Source organism: Aspergillus brunneoviolaceus (assembly GCF_003184695.1).
Source record: "Aspergillus brunneoviolaceus CBS 621.78 unplaced genomic scaffold BO95scaffold_67, whole genome shotgun sequence".
Lineage (NCBI taxonomy): Eukaryota > Fungi > Ascomycota > Eurotiomycetes > Eurotiales > Aspergillaceae > Aspergillus > Aspergillus brunneoviolaceus.
The window spans coordinates 192,790-209,294 of record NW_020290797.1 but is presented as its reverse complement, the minus strand read 5'-3'; the positions used below and the strand labels follow the sequence as shown (position 1 = coordinate 209,294).

Below are 16,505 nucleotides of genomic sequence, written 5' to 3'. Positions count from 1 at the left end.
ATCTCGCCAACCAGACTGTTTCTTCTCTATCTGCAAACGCATTGGCCGGGACACCACTGTCCACACTGTCTTTGCCCATTCATTCTTCATGCCACAACGATGCTACATGATGCATATGCAAGCCGGAGAACCCGACTCCCCACCTCCTGCATGCAACGGTGCTGAGAGTTCGGTGCACCGAGTGCACACAACTGTCTCAGGCTCATTTCACGCGGCAGATTGGGGAAGGGGCATATGGAGCATTCTTTTATCTTTTGTGGAGTCAATATAGCATTGCCTGTGGCTTGAAGCCATTGCATCTAGACCAAGGCGTCATGGAGACAAGAAGAGCAAAAAAAAGCAAAGTTAACCCATTACAATGGTGGTGGTCAGCCAGCTTATCCACAAGCATGTCATCTCATCTTTCATGCAGCATGAAGGTCGAAGCTCTCCATTAAGATTGAAGTGTTTCTCTCCTTTTCACTCCTCAAGGTGGGTGACTACAGCACGATCCTGAATGCTATCACATAGCCCAGGTGGCAGGGGAAGCAGGCATCAGATGGCCCTCTGGATTTCTGACAGAGACAGTGGACAACGCACATCGGTCGACGTTTGGTGACTTTGACTACGGAAACAAAGTGCATCCCTCTACGTGGCAACGGTCAATGGTGCACATGAGGGTGACTGCAGCATTGACTGCTTTCTTGTTATTCGTGTTCGTCTCGGACTCATTTCCTGTTCCAATCGGGGAGATCGCCTATCTATCAGGATTGGATATTGCGCGGAGAGAGAAAGCATTTTGCAACCGAATCTCAATTCGGCAGCAGTTCATGACCACTGCAGTCCTACTCAATGTCAGAGTGGAAAGCTGCAGCGGTTTCTATCGCTTTGACAGATCGAAATACATCTTCTGCTAACTATGGGCCCAGTTTCCCCGGACTTGTTTTCCCCGCGATGCTTGCTGATCGTCGCGTCAATGGACATTTCAAGATTATCCTTTTGATGAATGATAGATTCCAGAATGAAAATCAAGACAGAGCATGGTCACGGGGGTAGAACAGATGGTGACTCGATGATATCAGAAGCCATCACGTGGTCACCCTCCAGCGTCATTTGTACTCCCCTCCTTGACATGCTTTCTTTCTTTCTTTCTTTCTTTCTTTCCTTCTCTTCCCTCTTCAAATCAACTACAACAACAGCAACAACAACAACAACGGGAACGCCTCCCAGCGCCTCCCGTCTTCAAACCGGATCAGGTACTTTTTGTGGCTGCAGCTACTGGATCCCGGCTCTGTCTTCGTTGGCCAGGACCTGGCGACTTGTCGATCTCCGGGTCACCAGATCTCTGCGTTGGCAGTTCGATCACAGCGACTGAGAGGGTGTGAGCAGAAGAGCCCTTGCTCCTTAACCCCCGGGGTTCAACGCGCAGACAAAGTCGCCGTCCATAACTATGAGTATTCCGTAACAGCATTTATTCTTGCTTAGCGACCTTTGCGCCGATCGATACGGCATCTGTTCCCTTCCCCCTCCCCCCCCTTCTCGGCCATTCCTTCGATCTCACGCGTGATCTCTTGGGACTGCCGGGGGACGACAGGATTCCCTTGTTTTGGATTTCTCTCGATAACTTACCACTTTCTTAGCTTTTGCTTCTCTTGTGAAATCCCGTCATTGGGGATCTCCAATCCCGGTCTTTGACCGTGTTCTCGCGCCAGATGTTATCTGGATAGACCATGAGGTCAGCATCATGCTCCACGTCAACCATACGATTGCGCAACATCGTCCCGCGTCATGAGCCTCTCTCTCTATAGCTCCTAGAGTCAGTTGGTTCATCTACACCGGTCTCTACATACTTTAAGTACATACCCTTCTCATTTGGCCTAGACAGCCGCCGCCTCGGTTTCTAGACTAATGCGCCATCGTATTCCAAGGTCCAGGCCTGGTCGATCGGCGCCTATTCCTTGTCTGCCCCCTCTTCCTCCCTTTACCCATGCTCGTCACTTTCCCATGTGCAATATGCATACCGAGTACCTTCCTGTCTCAATGAATTGTGATGTCATGGTCATGATAGAACTATAAGTTAGTGCTCGAGCTTTGATTGATCTTCCGACCTTCCGCTCATCCAAAAGGAAACTCCAAAAAAAAGATAACGAAACTGATCCGCTGAGGATGGATAATCATCCAGCCTCTCAGTGGCAGACGTTTCCCCCCCCTCCCCCCCTGTCTTTTTCTCACGTCACTTTCTTCATTTCTTTTTTTTTTTTCCTTTCCCCGTCGTCATTCCCTTCCAAACCGCGTTGGATTCACAGGTTTAAAAAAAGAAGAAGAAAAATCCCCTGAATCCGACATATCGGCCCGCAACTTTTAAGGGTCACACGCCCTTGGAACAGGAAACTCTTATTTTGACATAGACGGTGTGTGTCGGACAATTTTATTTTTCGTTCCCCTTCTTTCCGCGGATAATCTTGTTTTCTGGAACAGTGGGCAAACACCCCCCCTGAAATCAGCCTCAGAGAGGAGGAGGGGGGCGGAGGCTGGACGTACGGCGTTATGTGTTCGGCATTTCTTTATACGCAGTAGTAGAGATGGATGTACTCCGTAAGTAGATGAAGATGTTAGTTGACGATGGTAAATAACCCCTGACTGGATGGCCGCAGAGGGGCGCCGGGGTTCTGTGACATCCACAGATCATGCCACCTCCACCTCCCACCAGAAAGTAATCAAACAGAGCAAAAGGTCTTCTTGTATCATCTGAGCTTTGTGGACATCCTGTTCATGAATGCAGAGCATTGGCTCTGGAGCTATAGAGGGAGACAAGATGCCGATAATATCGTCGGAACGGAGTTAATGTCTAATGCTTGCGCTCGCTGGCTCGCTCGCTTTACCTTACGGGCGAGCTAGCGAGCGTGCTTATTCTGTTGATTGTATGCAATTGTTACCTGTTGCTTCGAATCTCTGATGCCAGCGGACTGCTGGTTGACTGCCTGCCTGCCTTGCCCCTACCGCGTGTGCGGTGGCTATTATCTCTCTCCCTTTTGTAACCTCAGCCTGTACAGTATGATTACTAGTACTAGTACTATTTCTCGTCTTCGACGCCGATGGAAGGACGGACAGGGAGTGGAGGGATTTGCTACTCTGGTCGGCATTCTTGGGCGATGATGTCGGACAGGTGCGACGAGGGTTTGTGGGTCCGGAGGAGAGGAAGGGGGGAAGGAGAGACGTTCAACATTTGTGGTGTTTCTTTACTTCGGTCGGGGCTTTTGCTCTGGTGTGCGGCGGTGTATCTCTTAGCCTTTTTATCTACCTTGTTTGGGGTGTGGATGTAAGGGTTGTGTAGGGGTCATGGGAGGTTGGTTCGTGAGGATGGGTTGGGGTAAAGACTTTATGGGTATAAGGACTTTGCGTAGCTGGTACTTCTTAGGATGAAATTTGTTCGTTGTAACGGGGCTGGTCCCCATTGCTAATGTAAGGTGGTTTTCTTATGGTACATTGAAGGCGTTGATCCGAATTAAAAATGGTAAATGATGTAGTGGGCGGAGTTGAAAAGAACAGCCGCGAAGAAAGAAAAAAGAAAGAGGCGTCATCAATCCATCAGGTCAGACACACGAGAACTCTCTTATGCCCGAAGTGTCCTCAAGAAAGCGAGAGGGATAGGGAAAGAGCAGGGGAAATCATTTAGATTGCCTTCTCGGACCGACGTTCCCAGTGCACCATGGCTGGCTTCAGCGGACCTGAGAACATGGTCGAGTAGTCGGTTCCTGGAACTCCCTTCTTGCCCTCCAGGTTGTAGACCCGCAGATGGCGCACAAAGGTCGCAACGATGGTGGTCAGGTTGAGGTAGGCAAACTTCTCGCCAATGCAGCGGTGACGGCCAGCTCCGAAGGGGAGGTAGGGACTGGCGGTGCCCTTGGAGACGGCGCCGTAGCCGTAGTCAACCATCTCGCCGCCGTCTTCCTCCTTCTCCACCTGATCGTCCCAGCGGTGCGGATCCCACTTGCTCGCATTGGGGAAGAACTCGTCGCTCTGAGCGGTGACACCGGGTGAGGCCAGCAGCACATGGCCGGTGGGCACGACCAAGTTGGTACCGGGCACTGGCATGTCGCACTTGACCTTACGCATGATGGAATGGATGGACGAGTGGAGGCGGAGGGTTTCCTTGATGACACTCTTGTGCAAGGGCAGCTTGTCGATGTCCTCATACTGCAGCGGGGCGAATGTTCCGTCCGCTTCGTGGCGGAGGTTGGAGACTTGTTCCTGGTAGAGGTCATCGAGGTAATGAGGTTCGGAGGCCAAGCGAAGCAATATCCAAGCGCTGATGGAGGCACTCGAGTGCTGGCCCGCCAGGAGCAGGGTGATCATGATATGCGCGATCTCATGGTCCGGCACCGGCTGTCCGTTCTTGTACGTGCAGTGCATCAGGTTCCACATCATGTCGGATTTCTCCTCATCAGGGTTCTTGCGGCGTTGATCCAGGATCTCCGTGTAGATCTCGCGCATGCGGGCATGCGCCACGTCCCGCTGGCGGTTGTGCGGCAACGGCGCCCACGGCAGCATGAAGTTGATTGGACTAAAGCCCTTTTCGAGGTCGTGGTAGAGGTCGGCGAATTCGGAGGTCAGTTTGCTGCGGACCTCCTCCCCTTGCAGGGCGCGCGCTGCGGTGTAGATCGTGAGCTCGGACATGGCGGCGGGAACGTCGAACACCCCGGAGCTTCCCTGGAACCAGGGCGAGGTGCGCAGGAAGTCCAGCGTCTCCTGCTCAATCAATTGCACGTGCGATTCGAGCGCGGTTTGCGTGAGACCGTACTTGACGAATTTCTTCTGTTCCATGAGCTTGGAGTTGGGGCAGTCGTACACCACATCGGCTCCGAAGACCGGGGTGGTCAGGGGGGAATACACCTCCTCGGCGTTCGCGTCCTTGAGTTTCGCATTGAGGATGAATTCGTTGCCTTGAATACCTAGATACACCGTGGTCTTTTGTCCCAGCAGCACGAATGTGAAGATATCGCCGTACTGTTTACATCACCGTTGAGTCAGCTCGTACAAGTCCAGTAAATTGTGGCTGCGGAGGCACTGACCTTTTCTCGGTTGGAGAAGAAGAAGGCGTAGGGGTCCATGCCATAGGTGATGGTATTCCCCAAAAATGGAATCCAGTGGAAGACGACGGGGGGCTCATTCTTGTTCCGAAATAGCAATTGGCGCAAGACATTCAGCGCAACGATGATCACGAATCCTGCGGCCGCATAGGCGCTGGCGACAGCAAAGGATGTCATGCCGGTGGAGTGCTCAGAGATGAGTGGATTCAAACACAGAGCAGAGATGGTTACAAGAGGGAAGAAATCATCATCTGGACGAAAGAAAGAGTGAACTGGAGAAATGGAGATGAGAGAGGAAAGAAAGGCCAGGCAGATTTCCAGCGTCTCCAGATTATCCACTGCGCAGAGCTCTCCGTGTTATCTTATTAGCCAGGACTGCCAGGCACCAGGACCAGCAGAGCCCCTGGATATTGATTGACCGACCATTCACTGGCCAGTCAGGGAACAAAGAGCTCGGCATGAACATGGACCCAGAGCCGAGTCAGACCACTTGGACTGTGAACTGGAACAATAATAATAATGCTGTAAAACATCGAACCATGCTTGAAACCTCAGGTAAGGAGCAAAAAGAGTGCTTTGAGGGGAACTGCCTGGACTCGGTGGATGCACTGGAAATCTCCACACTTGCCCGTTTGGGCCATTCTCGAAGCAAATCAATCGTATTGAATACGCCTCCCTGCCATTGGTCGACCCACCAGAGAGGGGCTCTGGCCATAATCAATGCCTGAGGCAGCAACCAGCATTAACGCACCACACTAATTAACTACCTTATTATTGAGTACACAAAACTTATGCCAAAGAAAGGGCTGGGTACTGCAAGACTAGCTTGTGGAGTGAGACAGACACTCAGACACCTGCTCGAGATTCACTGCACTCACACTGTGGCAAGCAGGTGAGTCATGGAGGTGATCAGAATGAGTAATCAGTGGTAATCATGATGATGACGCTGTGCCCGTCCCATTCGAGACTAGCTTCGGCGGAGCTTGATCGCCGCCCTGGCCATAACTTATATCTACATCACATTCTGTATACACTTGGTCATTGTACATACTCCTAGCACATCTATTTGCCATCCAAGACTCAGATTGTCCCAGGCATTTGATCAAGATCTGTCTATATCGAAGAGCAACCATGAGCACCACGCAGTCCGGGAGCTCTGGCACTGCCACCTCTGGCTCACCCCACCGACCCATCTCAAAAGCAGAAGCATCGAATCCCAGAGAATTCCAGCTTAACCAGTTACGGCGTCGCTTTCGCCCACAGGAAAGCAGTGATGACGCCGGAACCACGGCGACTTTCGGGCTTACCCCCTCTGATCCCGACTTCCCCTTCGAAATGGATAAGCTACAGTGCATTCTACACGTCCCTCGAACTTACCCGACTCAAGGACGTCCCACGATCAGAGTCACCAATCCCGAAATGGGAAGCGCATTCCAAGAGAATGTTGCTAGAGGCTTCGATGACATTGTTGACAGCACCATCAGAAGCGGCAGCCGTGGGACGCTGCTCAGCTACATGAACACTCTAGACCGACATCTCGAGCGCTTGCTGACGACTTTGGAACGGGGACCTACGCTCAAGTTTGTGCCCAACACAACAGCAAGCAAACCACAGTCAGCGGTGGTCCAGAAGCTGTCACGAGACATGGAGTCGCTCGCTGTGTCTTCGTCAACCTCTCAGCCTCGGACCCAAGTGCTGTCGACCCCCAAACCTGCCCCGCTTCCGACTTACACCGCGGCTGAGAAGGCCCAGGCGGAAAAGCGACGAGCAGCGGAGACGAAACAATTAGAGGCTCGACTGGGTAGATTGTCTTCTTTCCAGAAGCTCAGTGACGGTCTCTCTTTTCTCATCCCTATTCAGCCGGCCAAAATCGATCGGCTACCTGTGCTCCTCCGGTCTGTGAAGGCTGTCAAATTGCAGGTGCCTCTATTGTACCCGCTTGAGCCCAGCGCGATTGAACTGAACAGTATGGAAGGCCCAGAGGCTCGAGCTGTCGAAGCAGGCTTCGGCAAGTGGGTTCAAAACAACTTAAACCTGAATCTGATGTCGCAGGTCAATTATCTCACCAGCAATATGCTTAATTTCTCCAAGACGCCAGTGGAAAGCGCTCCCGCTCCAGTTGCAATATCCGAGATTCCAGATTCTAAGCCATTAGAGGCAGCTGCAACAGGTCCGCCGGTTCCAGAATCCGTGGCGACGGACAAACCCCATGTCCATGTTGTGCCCCGACCTCCGGAATGGAACGTGGGTGGTGACAGTAGTGCTTCTGAGGAGACGGATTTCACCGAGTCTGACGAGGAACCCACGGAAGACGACGAAGACGGAGGCGCTCCTGTTCCCGATCTTCCCGAGCCTACCAATGTTGAACGCGGCGTTGCTCTCTCCTTCCCATTCCTGGAACTCTACGGGATTGAGCTTCTGGAGCTCGTCGGTCTTTATATCACAATTAAATGCGATCGATGCAAGGAGACGATGGATGTGAGAAATATTCCTCAGATCAAAGACAAAAATGACGAGCTGTCTCTCAAAGTGGAGACATGCAAGAAGTGTGCAAACACGATGAGCATGGGTAAGACGATGCGCTCCAGTACTCAACGCCTTAGCTTCAAAGATTCTCATTTTGATCTGTAGGATTCCGTCGTCAGTTGATGCATCCCACCGCGACTCGAGCTGGCTATCTGGACTTGGATGGATGCACTGTAGTCGATCTTCTCCCTAGGTAAGCAGATACTCTGCTTTGAACGGAGTGCTCCCTCTGTCATGGCCTCTGTTATAGTAGAGTATGCACTAACAACCGCTGCAGTAGCTTTATACCCACGTGCGCGGAATGCTCGACGCCATTTCCGAGCCCTGGAATTGTGGCGGTTCGTGGCGAAAGCGCAATGGCTAACTGCCGCCAGTGCCATCGCAAAATGGGTACGTATATTCTTGCCAAGGCCATTGATCATTCATTATACTTATCTGCGCCAGTTCTCAAGGTCCCGGAGGTGAAGTTTCTCAAAGTCGGGTCTGCAGCATGTAAGTATTCCAAGTCTCGCATCTAGGATCAACCCCCTCACACGTTCAATACAGTCTCTTCTCGTGATCGTCCCCCTCCCCGAAAGAAGGTATGATTCACAATCCAGATCTACTCGCAATCAAGCGCATACTGATATGATATCAGCCCAAGGAGGTCCTCGGCATCGTCGCCGGCCAAGAACTGCCCCGTCGCGGCCGGTGCTCGCATTACGGGAAAAGCTATCGCTGGTTCAGGTACGCCATCGCCTAGAGCCCACACACAAAGAAACGAAATAGTATACCCATGCTAACATCCTCCGCCCTACAGATTCAGCTGCTGCGCCAAGGTCTTTCCGTGCGACAAGTATGACACCCACCCCGCCATCCCATAAACATACTAATCGACTCCACAGATGCCACGATGCGGCCACTGACCACCCCAATGAACATGCAAACCGCATGATCTGGTAAGCAGCAACTACCGACTCAGGGTGTCCGCACGATAAAAACCTCGAAACTAATCTGTCATATAATTCAGTGGCTTCTGTTCCCGGGAACAAATCTACCGCCCGGAGAACTGTGGGATTTGCCGCGCCGTCCTGATCGGTAAAGCCGGAAGTGGCTTCTGGGAAGGCGGGAAAGGCACCCGGAATAAGACCCTGATGAGTAGGAAAGGTAGGTTGCGCGTTCTCCTCTATCGAATCTTAATTTTTCGGATTTGATATGCCCCTCTTGTGAGATTCTCCGCTAACGCTGTGCGAAACACAGATCCACGCAAGTATAAGCGTCGTGGTGGCACGACGCCTGGCGGTTCGTCCAAGAAGACTTAGGTTGTTCGGGCCTGAGGCTCATTCTGCTAAGAGCGGGTGAGATAGAGAAGTAAAGGAGGCCCTGCAATGAGACACACTTCTTGGTCCTGGGCGCTTGCTCGCCTCCACCCCCCGTATTCGTCCCGAGCTGCTGGCTTGTCCGTGGGCTGGAAGCATTTGTCCTTCTCGCCCCTTCTCCGCTGGGGAGGAGAAAGATGGAGGGTTACGGCAATGTGACGGATGACTACTGCTTCTGTTTTCGTGATAAATTATGCTGGACTGGCTAGCTGCAGGCTGGCATGCAAACAGGCTGACGTTAAGAGTCTCGTGGGCTGGCTGAAGGACATCATTGCCGTCTGGACAGCAAACTGCACATAGGTCATGGTTGACGAGATTTGAGGTCGTAGTTCCCCGAGAACCTGTAAATATGGAGTCGAGATGTCGATGGAGGTAGCCATTACGAATGATCGGTCGCGTATAGCGTGGATACTACATAGACTACATATTTCCAACTTCACAAAATCATACATACTCTGGACTAAAGAAATACTGAATCCTGCTGTGCGAAGCATCGCCCTAGGTGAGTTTTATCTTTCTAACGTTGCTGAAGCCTCGAGTTCGATACAACGCGTCCGTCGTGAAATAGTCCGAGACCTTGGTCAAAGATAGGTGTACCCGACGCGCACATAGCTTTTGCCATGCATCTTATAGCCAGCTCCTCTACTCGTCATTGATACTTCTGTAAGAGCTGAAATATTAGCCAAAGCTTCATTCCAACTAGCAGAACAACCCGACCAACATTCTCGGTTCCAGTACCTAAAAGCAATCCTCTTTGTATATACCAGAGTGCTTCCAGTATAAAGTCCTAGGCAATGACAAAGCTTGCCATACCCCCCTCACCTTCACTAACCCTCCCATACCCGTAGAGCTGACAAAGTCACCAGGGAAGCATACACCCAACCCAGAAGCGCACAAGGCTGCATACACAGACAGCAGAGTAGGACGAGCCATGACCGTATCATATAGGCTATAACATTCACCATCGTCCTAGTGGCAAGGCAGATCGTATTATCGCACTAGTGCGTATTGTCGTGCCTGCGTATAGAACGCAGCGGTGCCCTGCAGATCGTCCATATCTTGCGTCGTGACCGTCGCAGGCATGGTGTCTGGTGAACGTGTTTGTTTCTCTTTCTTTTTTTCTTCTCCCCTCTTCCTGTTGTTCTTCATCTTTCTCCCTGACTGCAAATTTTCTCCTTCCAGTTCTTTGAGCTTGATCCCAGACTTCACAGGGCTGTGGCAGTTGGCACGCTTTCCTCGTTTACAGAATAAGAAAGCTGTGCACACGACTATTGTCATCAGTAAAGTTCATTCGGGCTCACGTCCTGAAATCAAGTCTCTCAGATAGAGACCGGGTGTTGAGCAGTGTGAGCGGTCACACAGGGTGAAGTTCATCATGTTTAACCGCGGTAAGTATATCTTTCATAACCAAGGGAGTTGTCTTATAGGGGCTTTATGCATAAGCCAGTCTTCTTTGGGGATCTTTATGTTCTCTCAGCTTTGAAGCTGGCTTTATATGCGTGTGATTATGTTCTTGGGACCGTTGGGTTCTCTTTTCATCTGAAACTGCGGCAACAACAAGAGATATCTGTATGATGAAGAATGGTTCTTAGTTGAACAGGTTGACCGAGGAGGAGTCTGATATTGCGGCTTGATATCCTGAGTCGGGAGGGAGCCAAACTGAGTTTCGGAGACGAATTATGCTGACAATGCTCGAATCAGAGAACAGAGCCAGACGCAGACCATCGGGACGGCCACTGCCCACTGTCCCGCAGATTCTCGAAGGCATTGAGCTGGAAGAAGTGGTCGATTGTCTGCCATCAGTTCACCAAGTCCTCAGCAATCGTGAGGCAGCCGATTCAGGTTCAGGCGTTGTCCAAAGATCTTCCAACAGACCAAGGCCATTGGTCAGTGCATCCCTTCATCTCCTTTTGCTCAGTGCCATTCTTTATGAGAAGATGAATGACTTACGGTTCTCTCATATCAGACGTTGGATGAAGCCAGTGTGGAAGCATTTGCAATCAACCGTTCTCCACATGGACAGCCCGCTAGAACCACGCGACTTCTTCCACCTCCTTACGGCTCATATCATCCACCTAGAGCTGCTCTAGTGGCTGCACATTCCGCCCATCCTCTCCTACAGCAGCCTCCGGCTTCCACCGCGGAAGGGTCGAGGCTGACGGCCGCACCGGCTGCTCCTGTCATCGTGGTGACCGATCCCGATGGTGATCAGCGAGCCCTAAGCACGGAAGACGATTTTCTCTTTCCAGTGCCTCCTCCGGTGTACTCATCGCCCCAACCAGGTATTCCTCTTCCCCATGTAGCCGAAGAACCCCGCGGACAAGCTTATGACATATTAGAGGAGTTCCGGGAGGGGCAATCCCGCAGATCCACAGTACAATCCTCCCACCTCTCCCATCATTGGCAGCCTCGGCCGGTCCGCAACTACTCGTCGTTTGCCGGAGGGTACCCGCAAGACAACGGGATGGGCCACCGGGGTCTGTCCCCGTCCCCGTCCCCTCCCGGCAGTGAGGTCGTGACCGTGTTCGATGATCAACCTGCTCGGACGGCAAAGTGCGATGTGTGCGATGGCCGCAACACATCTGGCATGAGCAGATGTACGGTGTGCAAGTGGCAGTGCTGTCACAATTGTACCATCCGCAATGGACTTCGCCGATCTCACATTGCCGGGAACGTAGTGCATGTGGCGCCGATCACGCGGGAGGAACTATTACAGAGCAGCACGGAAGCCAGTAGGGCGACACGCAGAACAAAGAGAAAGAAGAAAACGAAAAAGGTGGGTGGTGGTGGTGGTGCAAGGGCGAGTGCGAATGCGAGGAACAACCGCGATTTGGATTCAGTGGGAACAGCCACCGAAGCAAGGTACAACGTGGAGGCAAGTGCTGGTAACTATAAGTCGTTCGTCGATGGGGAGGTGATAGTGCGAGACTTCGGAGCAGTGCCGGAAGCAGAAGGTACGGCGAACATCCCCGCTGGCAGGAACTACAACCGCCGCGAGCCCATCGCTCAAGGCGAACTGCAGCCCATTCGCACATTTCCCAAACCCAAGCAGGGCCAGCAATTTGTCAGTGCAGCGCATCCTCGCTACAGCCACGAGCTCATTTGGGGTCCACCGGCTGGCATCGATGACGCCTTCACCCACAACGCAGATCGTTTTCACCTCCCAGCCACTCCACCTGGTAGACCCGATTACAATGATCAGGAGCTGAAGGATGCGGAGGAGCTTCTTGCCTTCTCAACCGCGGCGACAGCGATAGAAGCAGTAGAGCGAGGTATGTCCCCCGAACATGATGATACTCACAGTCCGGTACTCGATATCTAACAAGGTATACATCTCGCAGCCGGAGGTATTCCAGATAAAGGTCGCATTATCGAAGACGCGAGCGCATTGGCCGAGCAGGAAGTTAAGGAGTACAAGCAGGGCCGTGCGTTGGAAATTCTCAGGAGTATGAATCCGAACCAGCATCAGGAACTCGCGAAGCACGATGCTCTGCAGGTCGAAGCGGAAGGTACTGTGGCAGCCCGCACTGCTGCGCGTCTCAGCCACTTTCCTGGTTCCAGTCGCTAAGCGTAAGTGATCCCATCCCCTCGTTGGGATTCTCCGGCACGGATGCTTGCTTATGGTTCTCAAGCAGACTCACGTCTTTCCCCTCAACGTCACCTATAGATTGGAGAAGCAGCCGTGGCCGAGCATGCTAGATCTAATCTTTCGATACTAGAGCTGAATCTTAAAAAGTTTCTTGTTGGCAAGGGTGTTGCTTTTGATCGGAGATGGAACGGCTCGGGGATGATAAAGCGGCTGATGTGGGACGAGATATTATGGGGGTTTTTAGCTGCGTACGTTAGGTTCTCAGGTTCATCCTGCAAAGCTTCTTATCGCTACAGGATCTAGTAATAATGCGCAAGATAGCACTGAAAATGCAATGTTATTGTACAAAAAGAAAAACAAGCTCCGAAAAGTAGAGAGGACGATGGGTTATAAGTACAACACAAGAGAAATCGAGGAGCCACTTCAGGCGGTACTGTGGCGGGCCCATACACATGCATTTCTTTCGTCAACGATGCCCGCAATCCCTATTCTCAGGGATTTGACAGAGACAAGATTCAAGCCTTCTTGGCAGCCTTCTTGGCAGCCGCAAACTGCTGTCTCAGCTGGAGCAGCTTAAATGTCCGGGTTGGGCGCCAAACACGGCTGCCCAGGACCAATACCCAAGTGAGCAGGAGGAGACTTCCCGCCTGGTGAGCGGAGGCCAAGGGTGTGGGAACCAGATAAAGCAGGGTCGAGATACCCAGACCGACCTGGCAGAAGGCGAAAGCGACCACGCCGTGAACGCCTCTGCGGGCCGAGCGGCCCATCACGCGGTTCACCCTAGGGACCTTGCTGTAAGCCCACAGGGCCATAATGCTGGTGAAGGTAGTCATTGCCAGGATGCGGTGGTCGAGCTGGACCAAGGAGGGGTTCTCCAGCATGTTGCGCCACCAGAGATCCGAGCGATCCTCACGCTGGGAATAACGGGCATCCAAGAGTTCCTCCTTGGGAGGGGTAAGTCCATTGCCCATGTAGGGGAACTCATTGTAAATGAGACCGGCGTCGAGACCGGCGACAAGGGCACCAGACATGGCGGTAACGAAGACCAGGAGAGCCACACCGGCCACAGAGCGACGGAAAACCGTCAGGTGCTTGGAATGGAGTTTCTTGAGTTGCTTCAGACCCTTGTTCACATCGGAGGCGAGGCGTTGAGAGCGCAGGATAGCAAGACCATTCCAGAGCATAGCAGTGTAGCAGACGAAGGCGGCGCCAAGATGCGCGGTGAGACGGTACTGGCTGACGCGAGGGTGGCTGCCGGGGGCGAAGAGGTCTTCCTTGAGTCCAGACGCAACCATCCACCAACCCAGAAATCCTTGGAAACCGATCAAGCCTGCGATACCAGCAAGGCGCAGAGCCATGGGCTTGCTGACCTTCCTTCTAGCGACGAAGTAGATAGCCGGGAGCACGAACGAGAGACCAACAAAGCGGCCCCAGAGACGGTGAATCCATTCCATGTAGTAAATTGACTTGAATTCGGAGAGCGTCATGTTCGGGTTGAGAAGCTGGAATTCGGGGGAGGCACGGTACTTGGCGAATTCGGATTCCCAGTCTTCGTCATTCATAGGAGGGATCGATCCGGTGACGGGGCGCCATTCTGTGATACTCAAACTATACACCAAGTCAGTATAAGCCTCCGCGATCAATCATTGAGAAGACACATACCCTGATTCCGTTAATCTAGTAAGGCCTCCGAATACAACAATACCAAAGACGCTGGCAGCACTAGCCAACAGCCAGTAGGCTACCACCTTGTGAGTGAGAATAGGAAAGAACCGTTTCGGTGCTTGCTCGGGAGCGGCGGCAGAGGCAGCAGACTGAGCCTGGGCGGGCTGGGCGGGCTTCGAGGAACTGGCAGGCTTGGGAGATTTGGCAGACTTGGAAGACTTGGAGGACTTGGAGGCATAGTTTCTCAGACTAGAGGCGAAAGCACCCTTGGCTCTGGCGCGCAGAGAAATGGTATCGAGTGCAGTGCGAGCATTGTCCGGCGCAAAGAACTGCTTGCGCAAAGCGGAAGTGGATGCATAACTCTGGGTTTTAATGAGGCATGGGCGGCAGGTGAAGAATTCCTTTGACAATCGGGGGGCAAGACTCCGCAGCAAAGGCGCGGAAGGCCCCAGGAACGCCATGGTGACGGGTGCCAGGAACAATTGGGACCTGATATGGATTGAGTCGCGGTGTTGATGAAAGTTGGCGGCCGATCAAAAGATCTTCGGAAGGCGGAGGCGGAGCGGCCGAGAGGCACCGTCCAATCAGATATGAAGGATTTGTCGCGAGTCAATTAGCCCATAGTTCGCTACTTGATGACAGTTACTGGGTATTTGGATGAGCAATTCTCGTTCATTTGAAGTTTTTTGTTATTGCTGCTTCTAGAGTGGCCAGTGTACAAATATCGAAATCTCAGAGGTAAATTGATTGTAGTAAAGTTCTGTAGAAAAGGTTACTTATCCAGTGCAAGCCTTCTGGCCTCAGGCACAAAGTCTTAGACCCTGTAACTATACCGTAGTCCCTTTTCTACTCCGTACATGGTCCTCATCTGAATTTGTCTATTTCTGATCCGACATAGATTAAGCACAATCTACAATCCGCAATCCGACAACCAGCTCAGAGGAATCACCCTCCATAACCCACTAATGGCTATTAGAAAGCCATCTCCTGGCCCTTGACAGTAACAAAACGACCACCAACAGACTCTCTTGTTGCGCCATCGATCTAAGTAGATTGCATGTTAGCTTCGCCATGGCAGATAAAAAGCGATTGACCACAAACCAGCTTGACTATTCCGTCCGCACATTCATCGACCTCACTAAACGCAGAGTCCAGTCCAATACTCCTGGCAGCGGCATTGCCCATAGCGGTCTTGACGAATCTGCACACAACCAAGTCAATAAAGCAACACAATACATCATTACCATCACCAACACCACCCCCTCGTATCAAAACATAGTACTATCCCCAACTCACCCCGGATGGATCATAAAGCTCACGAAACCCGGATTCTCCACATGAATCTTCCTCGTGATCCAATTCGCCGCCGCCTTGCTGGCGCCGTACCCCCCACCGGGGAAGTACTCCTCATCCAGTCCGGCAATGCTGCCCATGAAACTGCTAATAGTCACGAACTTCGGCTGCTGCTGCTGCTGCTGGGAGCTCTTGCCCAGGGGCTTGAAAACCGCCTGAAAGAGACGAAGTATGCCGACGGTGTTGACGTCCAGGTGGCGCTGGACTTTGGACAGCGGGACGTCTTCCAGCCGGTAATCATCATCGTAGTAGCCCGCATTGGCAACCACAACGTCGAGGTGGTGGATGTTCTCCGCCTCCTGGAGGTATCGGACGGCTTCGTGGGCGTCGGTGTCCGATTGAGCGTCGATCTTGACTAGGATGAGGCGGGATCCTTCGCCGGCGGGGAGGGCGAGGAGAGTGTGCGCTGCAGCGGCGGAGGGATCGCGCACGGCGGCGATAACGGTGCAATTGGGGCGCGAGACGAGGATCCTGGCAAGGCCGTGGCCGATTCCTGTGTTATTTCCGGTTGCACCATGGTCAGTATACATACAGAGGAGTGTGTGCGTCGAGGTACAGTACCCCAACCCCAGCTCTAAGCGGGGACAAGGGGAGTCGTGGCTCTTGCTTGTAAACATACCTCGACTTGCTCCTGTGATCAGATAAACGGTCGATGTCATGGCGATAATGGGGACTTGAAGATATGTTTCTTGCGTGACTTGGATCTCTTTATGTAGTATTAGTAGAAGAGAAGATGTGGGCTAAGAGCACGTCTTATGGAAGCATAGGAATATGGCTTATATACTTCAAAACCTCAGCCGACTAGCGTCCTTATGGTTAGACTGTTTTTAGATAAGCCACGGATTCGCACAGAACTACACTAGGCTCCATAATGGTACGCCTGAGTGAATTGTCTCGAGACCGTCAGCCCTCACTGCGGGTTCGTCGAATCTCCTTGGAGGAAGG

At 52.3% G+C, this 16,505-nt stretch overlaps 5 protein-coding genes across 5 annotated transcripts; 2 read left to right on the top strand and 3 right to left on the bottom strand.

Annotated features, from left to right (window-relative positions):
- Positions 1 to 3,451: 3,451 nt before the first annotated feature.
- BO95DRAFT_240733 (cytochrome P450) lies at positions 3,452 to 5,386 on the bottom strand. Its single transcript, XM_025581352.1, has 2 exons — positions 5,052 to 5,386; positions 3,452 to 4,986 (listed from the first exon to the last, which is right to left on the bottom strand). The coding sequence occupies exons 1-2, from the start codon at positions 5,244 to 5,246 to the stop codon at positions 3,652 to 3,654; spliced, it is 1,530 nt and encodes a 509-aa protein (XP_025438807.1). The 5' UTR covers positions 5,247 to 5,386; the 3' UTR covers positions 3,452 to 3,651.
- Positions 5,387 to 6,100: 714 nt separating this feature from the next.
- Positions 6,101 to 9,388, top strand: BO95DRAFT_446208 (uncharacterized protein). The gene is made up of 10 exons (XM_025587322.1): positions 6,101 to 7,638; positions 7,701 to 7,788; positions 7,873 to 7,985; positions 8,040 to 8,087; positions 8,142 to 8,176; positions 8,233 to 8,321; positions 8,395 to 8,430; positions 8,480 to 8,533; positions 8,605 to 8,741; positions 8,835 to 9,388. The coding sequence occupies exons 1-10, from the start codon at positions 6,201 to 6,203 to the stop codon at positions 8,894 to 8,896; spliced, it is 2,100 nt and encodes a 699-aa protein (XP_025438806.1). The 5' UTR covers positions 6,101 to 6,200; the 3' UTR covers positions 8,897 to 9,388.
- Positions 9,389 to 11,230: 1,842 nt separating this feature from the next.
- BO95DRAFT_240588 (uncharacterized protein) lies at positions 11,231 to 12,822 on the top strand. The gene is made up of 3 exons (XM_025581350.1): positions 11,231 to 12,225; positions 12,295 to 12,523; positions 12,589 to 12,822. Exons 1-2 carry the CDS (start codon positions 11,418 to 11,420, stop codon positions 12,519 to 12,521), a joined length of 1,035 nt encoding a protein of 344 aa, XP_025438805.1. The 5' UTR covers positions 11,231 to 11,417; the 3' UTR covers positions 12,522 to 12,523; positions 12,589 to 12,822.
- Positions 12,823 to 12,853: 31 nt separating this feature from the next.
- On the bottom strand, positions 12,854 to 14,707 carry cox15 (cytochrome c oxidase assembly protein cox15). The gene is made up of 2 exons (XM_025589899.1): positions 14,205 to 14,707; positions 12,854 to 14,150 (listed from the first exon to the last, which is right to left on the bottom strand). The coding sequence occupies exons 1-2, from the start codon at positions 14,666 to 14,668 to the stop codon at positions 13,058 to 13,060; spliced, it is 1,557 nt and encodes a 518-aa protein (XP_025438804.1). The 5' UTR covers positions 14,669 to 14,707; the 3' UTR covers positions 12,854 to 13,057.
- A 363-nt stretch (positions 14,708 to 15,070) lies between these two features.
- BO95DRAFT_446205 (SDR family oxidoreductase) lies at positions 15,071 to 16,293 on the bottom strand. Its single transcript, XM_025587321.1, has 4 exons — positions 16,180 to 16,293; positions 15,504 to 16,053; positions 15,309 to 15,408; positions 15,071 to 15,251 (listed from the first exon to the last, which is right to left on the bottom strand). The coding sequence occupies exons 1-4, from the start codon at positions 16,217 to 16,219 to the stop codon at positions 15,180 to 15,182; spliced, it is 762 nt and encodes a 253-aa protein (XP_025438803.1). The 5' UTR covers positions 16,220 to 16,293; the 3' UTR covers positions 15,071 to 15,179.
- Between the last annotated feature and the right edge of the window lie 212 nt (positions 16,294 to 16,505).

Bases quoted from the DNA above. Each gene is read 5' to 3' on its own strand.
- BO95DRAFT_240733 (XM_025581352.1), bottom strand. From the start codon at position 5,246: ATGACATCCTTTGCTGTCGCCAGCGCCTATGCGGCCGCAGGATTCGTG. The intron at 4,987-5,051 runs GTCAGTGCCTCC...TGATGTAAACAG, and splicing joins TCTTCTCCAACCGAGAAAAG to TACGGCGATATCTTCACATT.
- BO95DRAFT_446208 (XM_025587322.1), top strand. From the start codon at position 6,201: ATGAGCACCACGCAGTCCGGGAGCTCTGGCACTGCCACCTCTGGCTCA. The intron at 7,639-7,700 runs GTAAGACGATGC...TTTGATCTGTAG, and splicing joins TGCAAACACGATGAGCATGG to GATTCCGTCGTCAGTTGATG. The intron at 8,322-8,394 runs GTACGCCATCGC...TCCGCCCTACAG, and splicing joins AAAAGCTATCGCTGGTTCAG to ATTCAGCTGCTGCGCCAAGG.
- BO95DRAFT_240588 (XM_025581350.1), top strand. From the start codon at position 11,418: ATGGGCCACCGGGGTCTGTCCCCGTCCCCGTCCCCTCCCGGCAGTGAG. The intron at 12,226-12,294 runs GTATGTCCCCCG...TACATCTCGCAG, and splicing joins GATAGAAGCAGTAGAGCGAG to CCGGAGGTATTCCAGATAAA.
- cox15 (XM_025589899.1), bottom strand. From the start codon at position 14,668: ATGGCGTTCCTGGGGCCTTCCGCGCCTTTGCTGCGGAGTCTTGCCCCC. The intron at 14,151-14,204 runs GTATGTGTCTTC...CTTGGTGTATAG, and splicing joins ACTAGATTAACGGAATCAGG to TTTGAGTATCACAGAATGGC.
- BO95DRAFT_446205 (XM_025587321.1), bottom strand. From the start codon at position 16,219: ATGACATCGACCGTTTATCTGATCACAGGAGCAAGTCGAG. The intron at 16,054-16,179 runs GTATGTTTACAA...GAAATAACACAG, and splicing joins GATCACAGGAGCAAGTCGAG to GAATCGGCCACGGCCTTGCC. The intron at 15,252-15,308 runs GTTTGTGGTCAA...CAATCTACTTAG, and splicing joins CGGACGGAATAGTCAAGCTG to ATCGATGGCGCAACAAGAGA.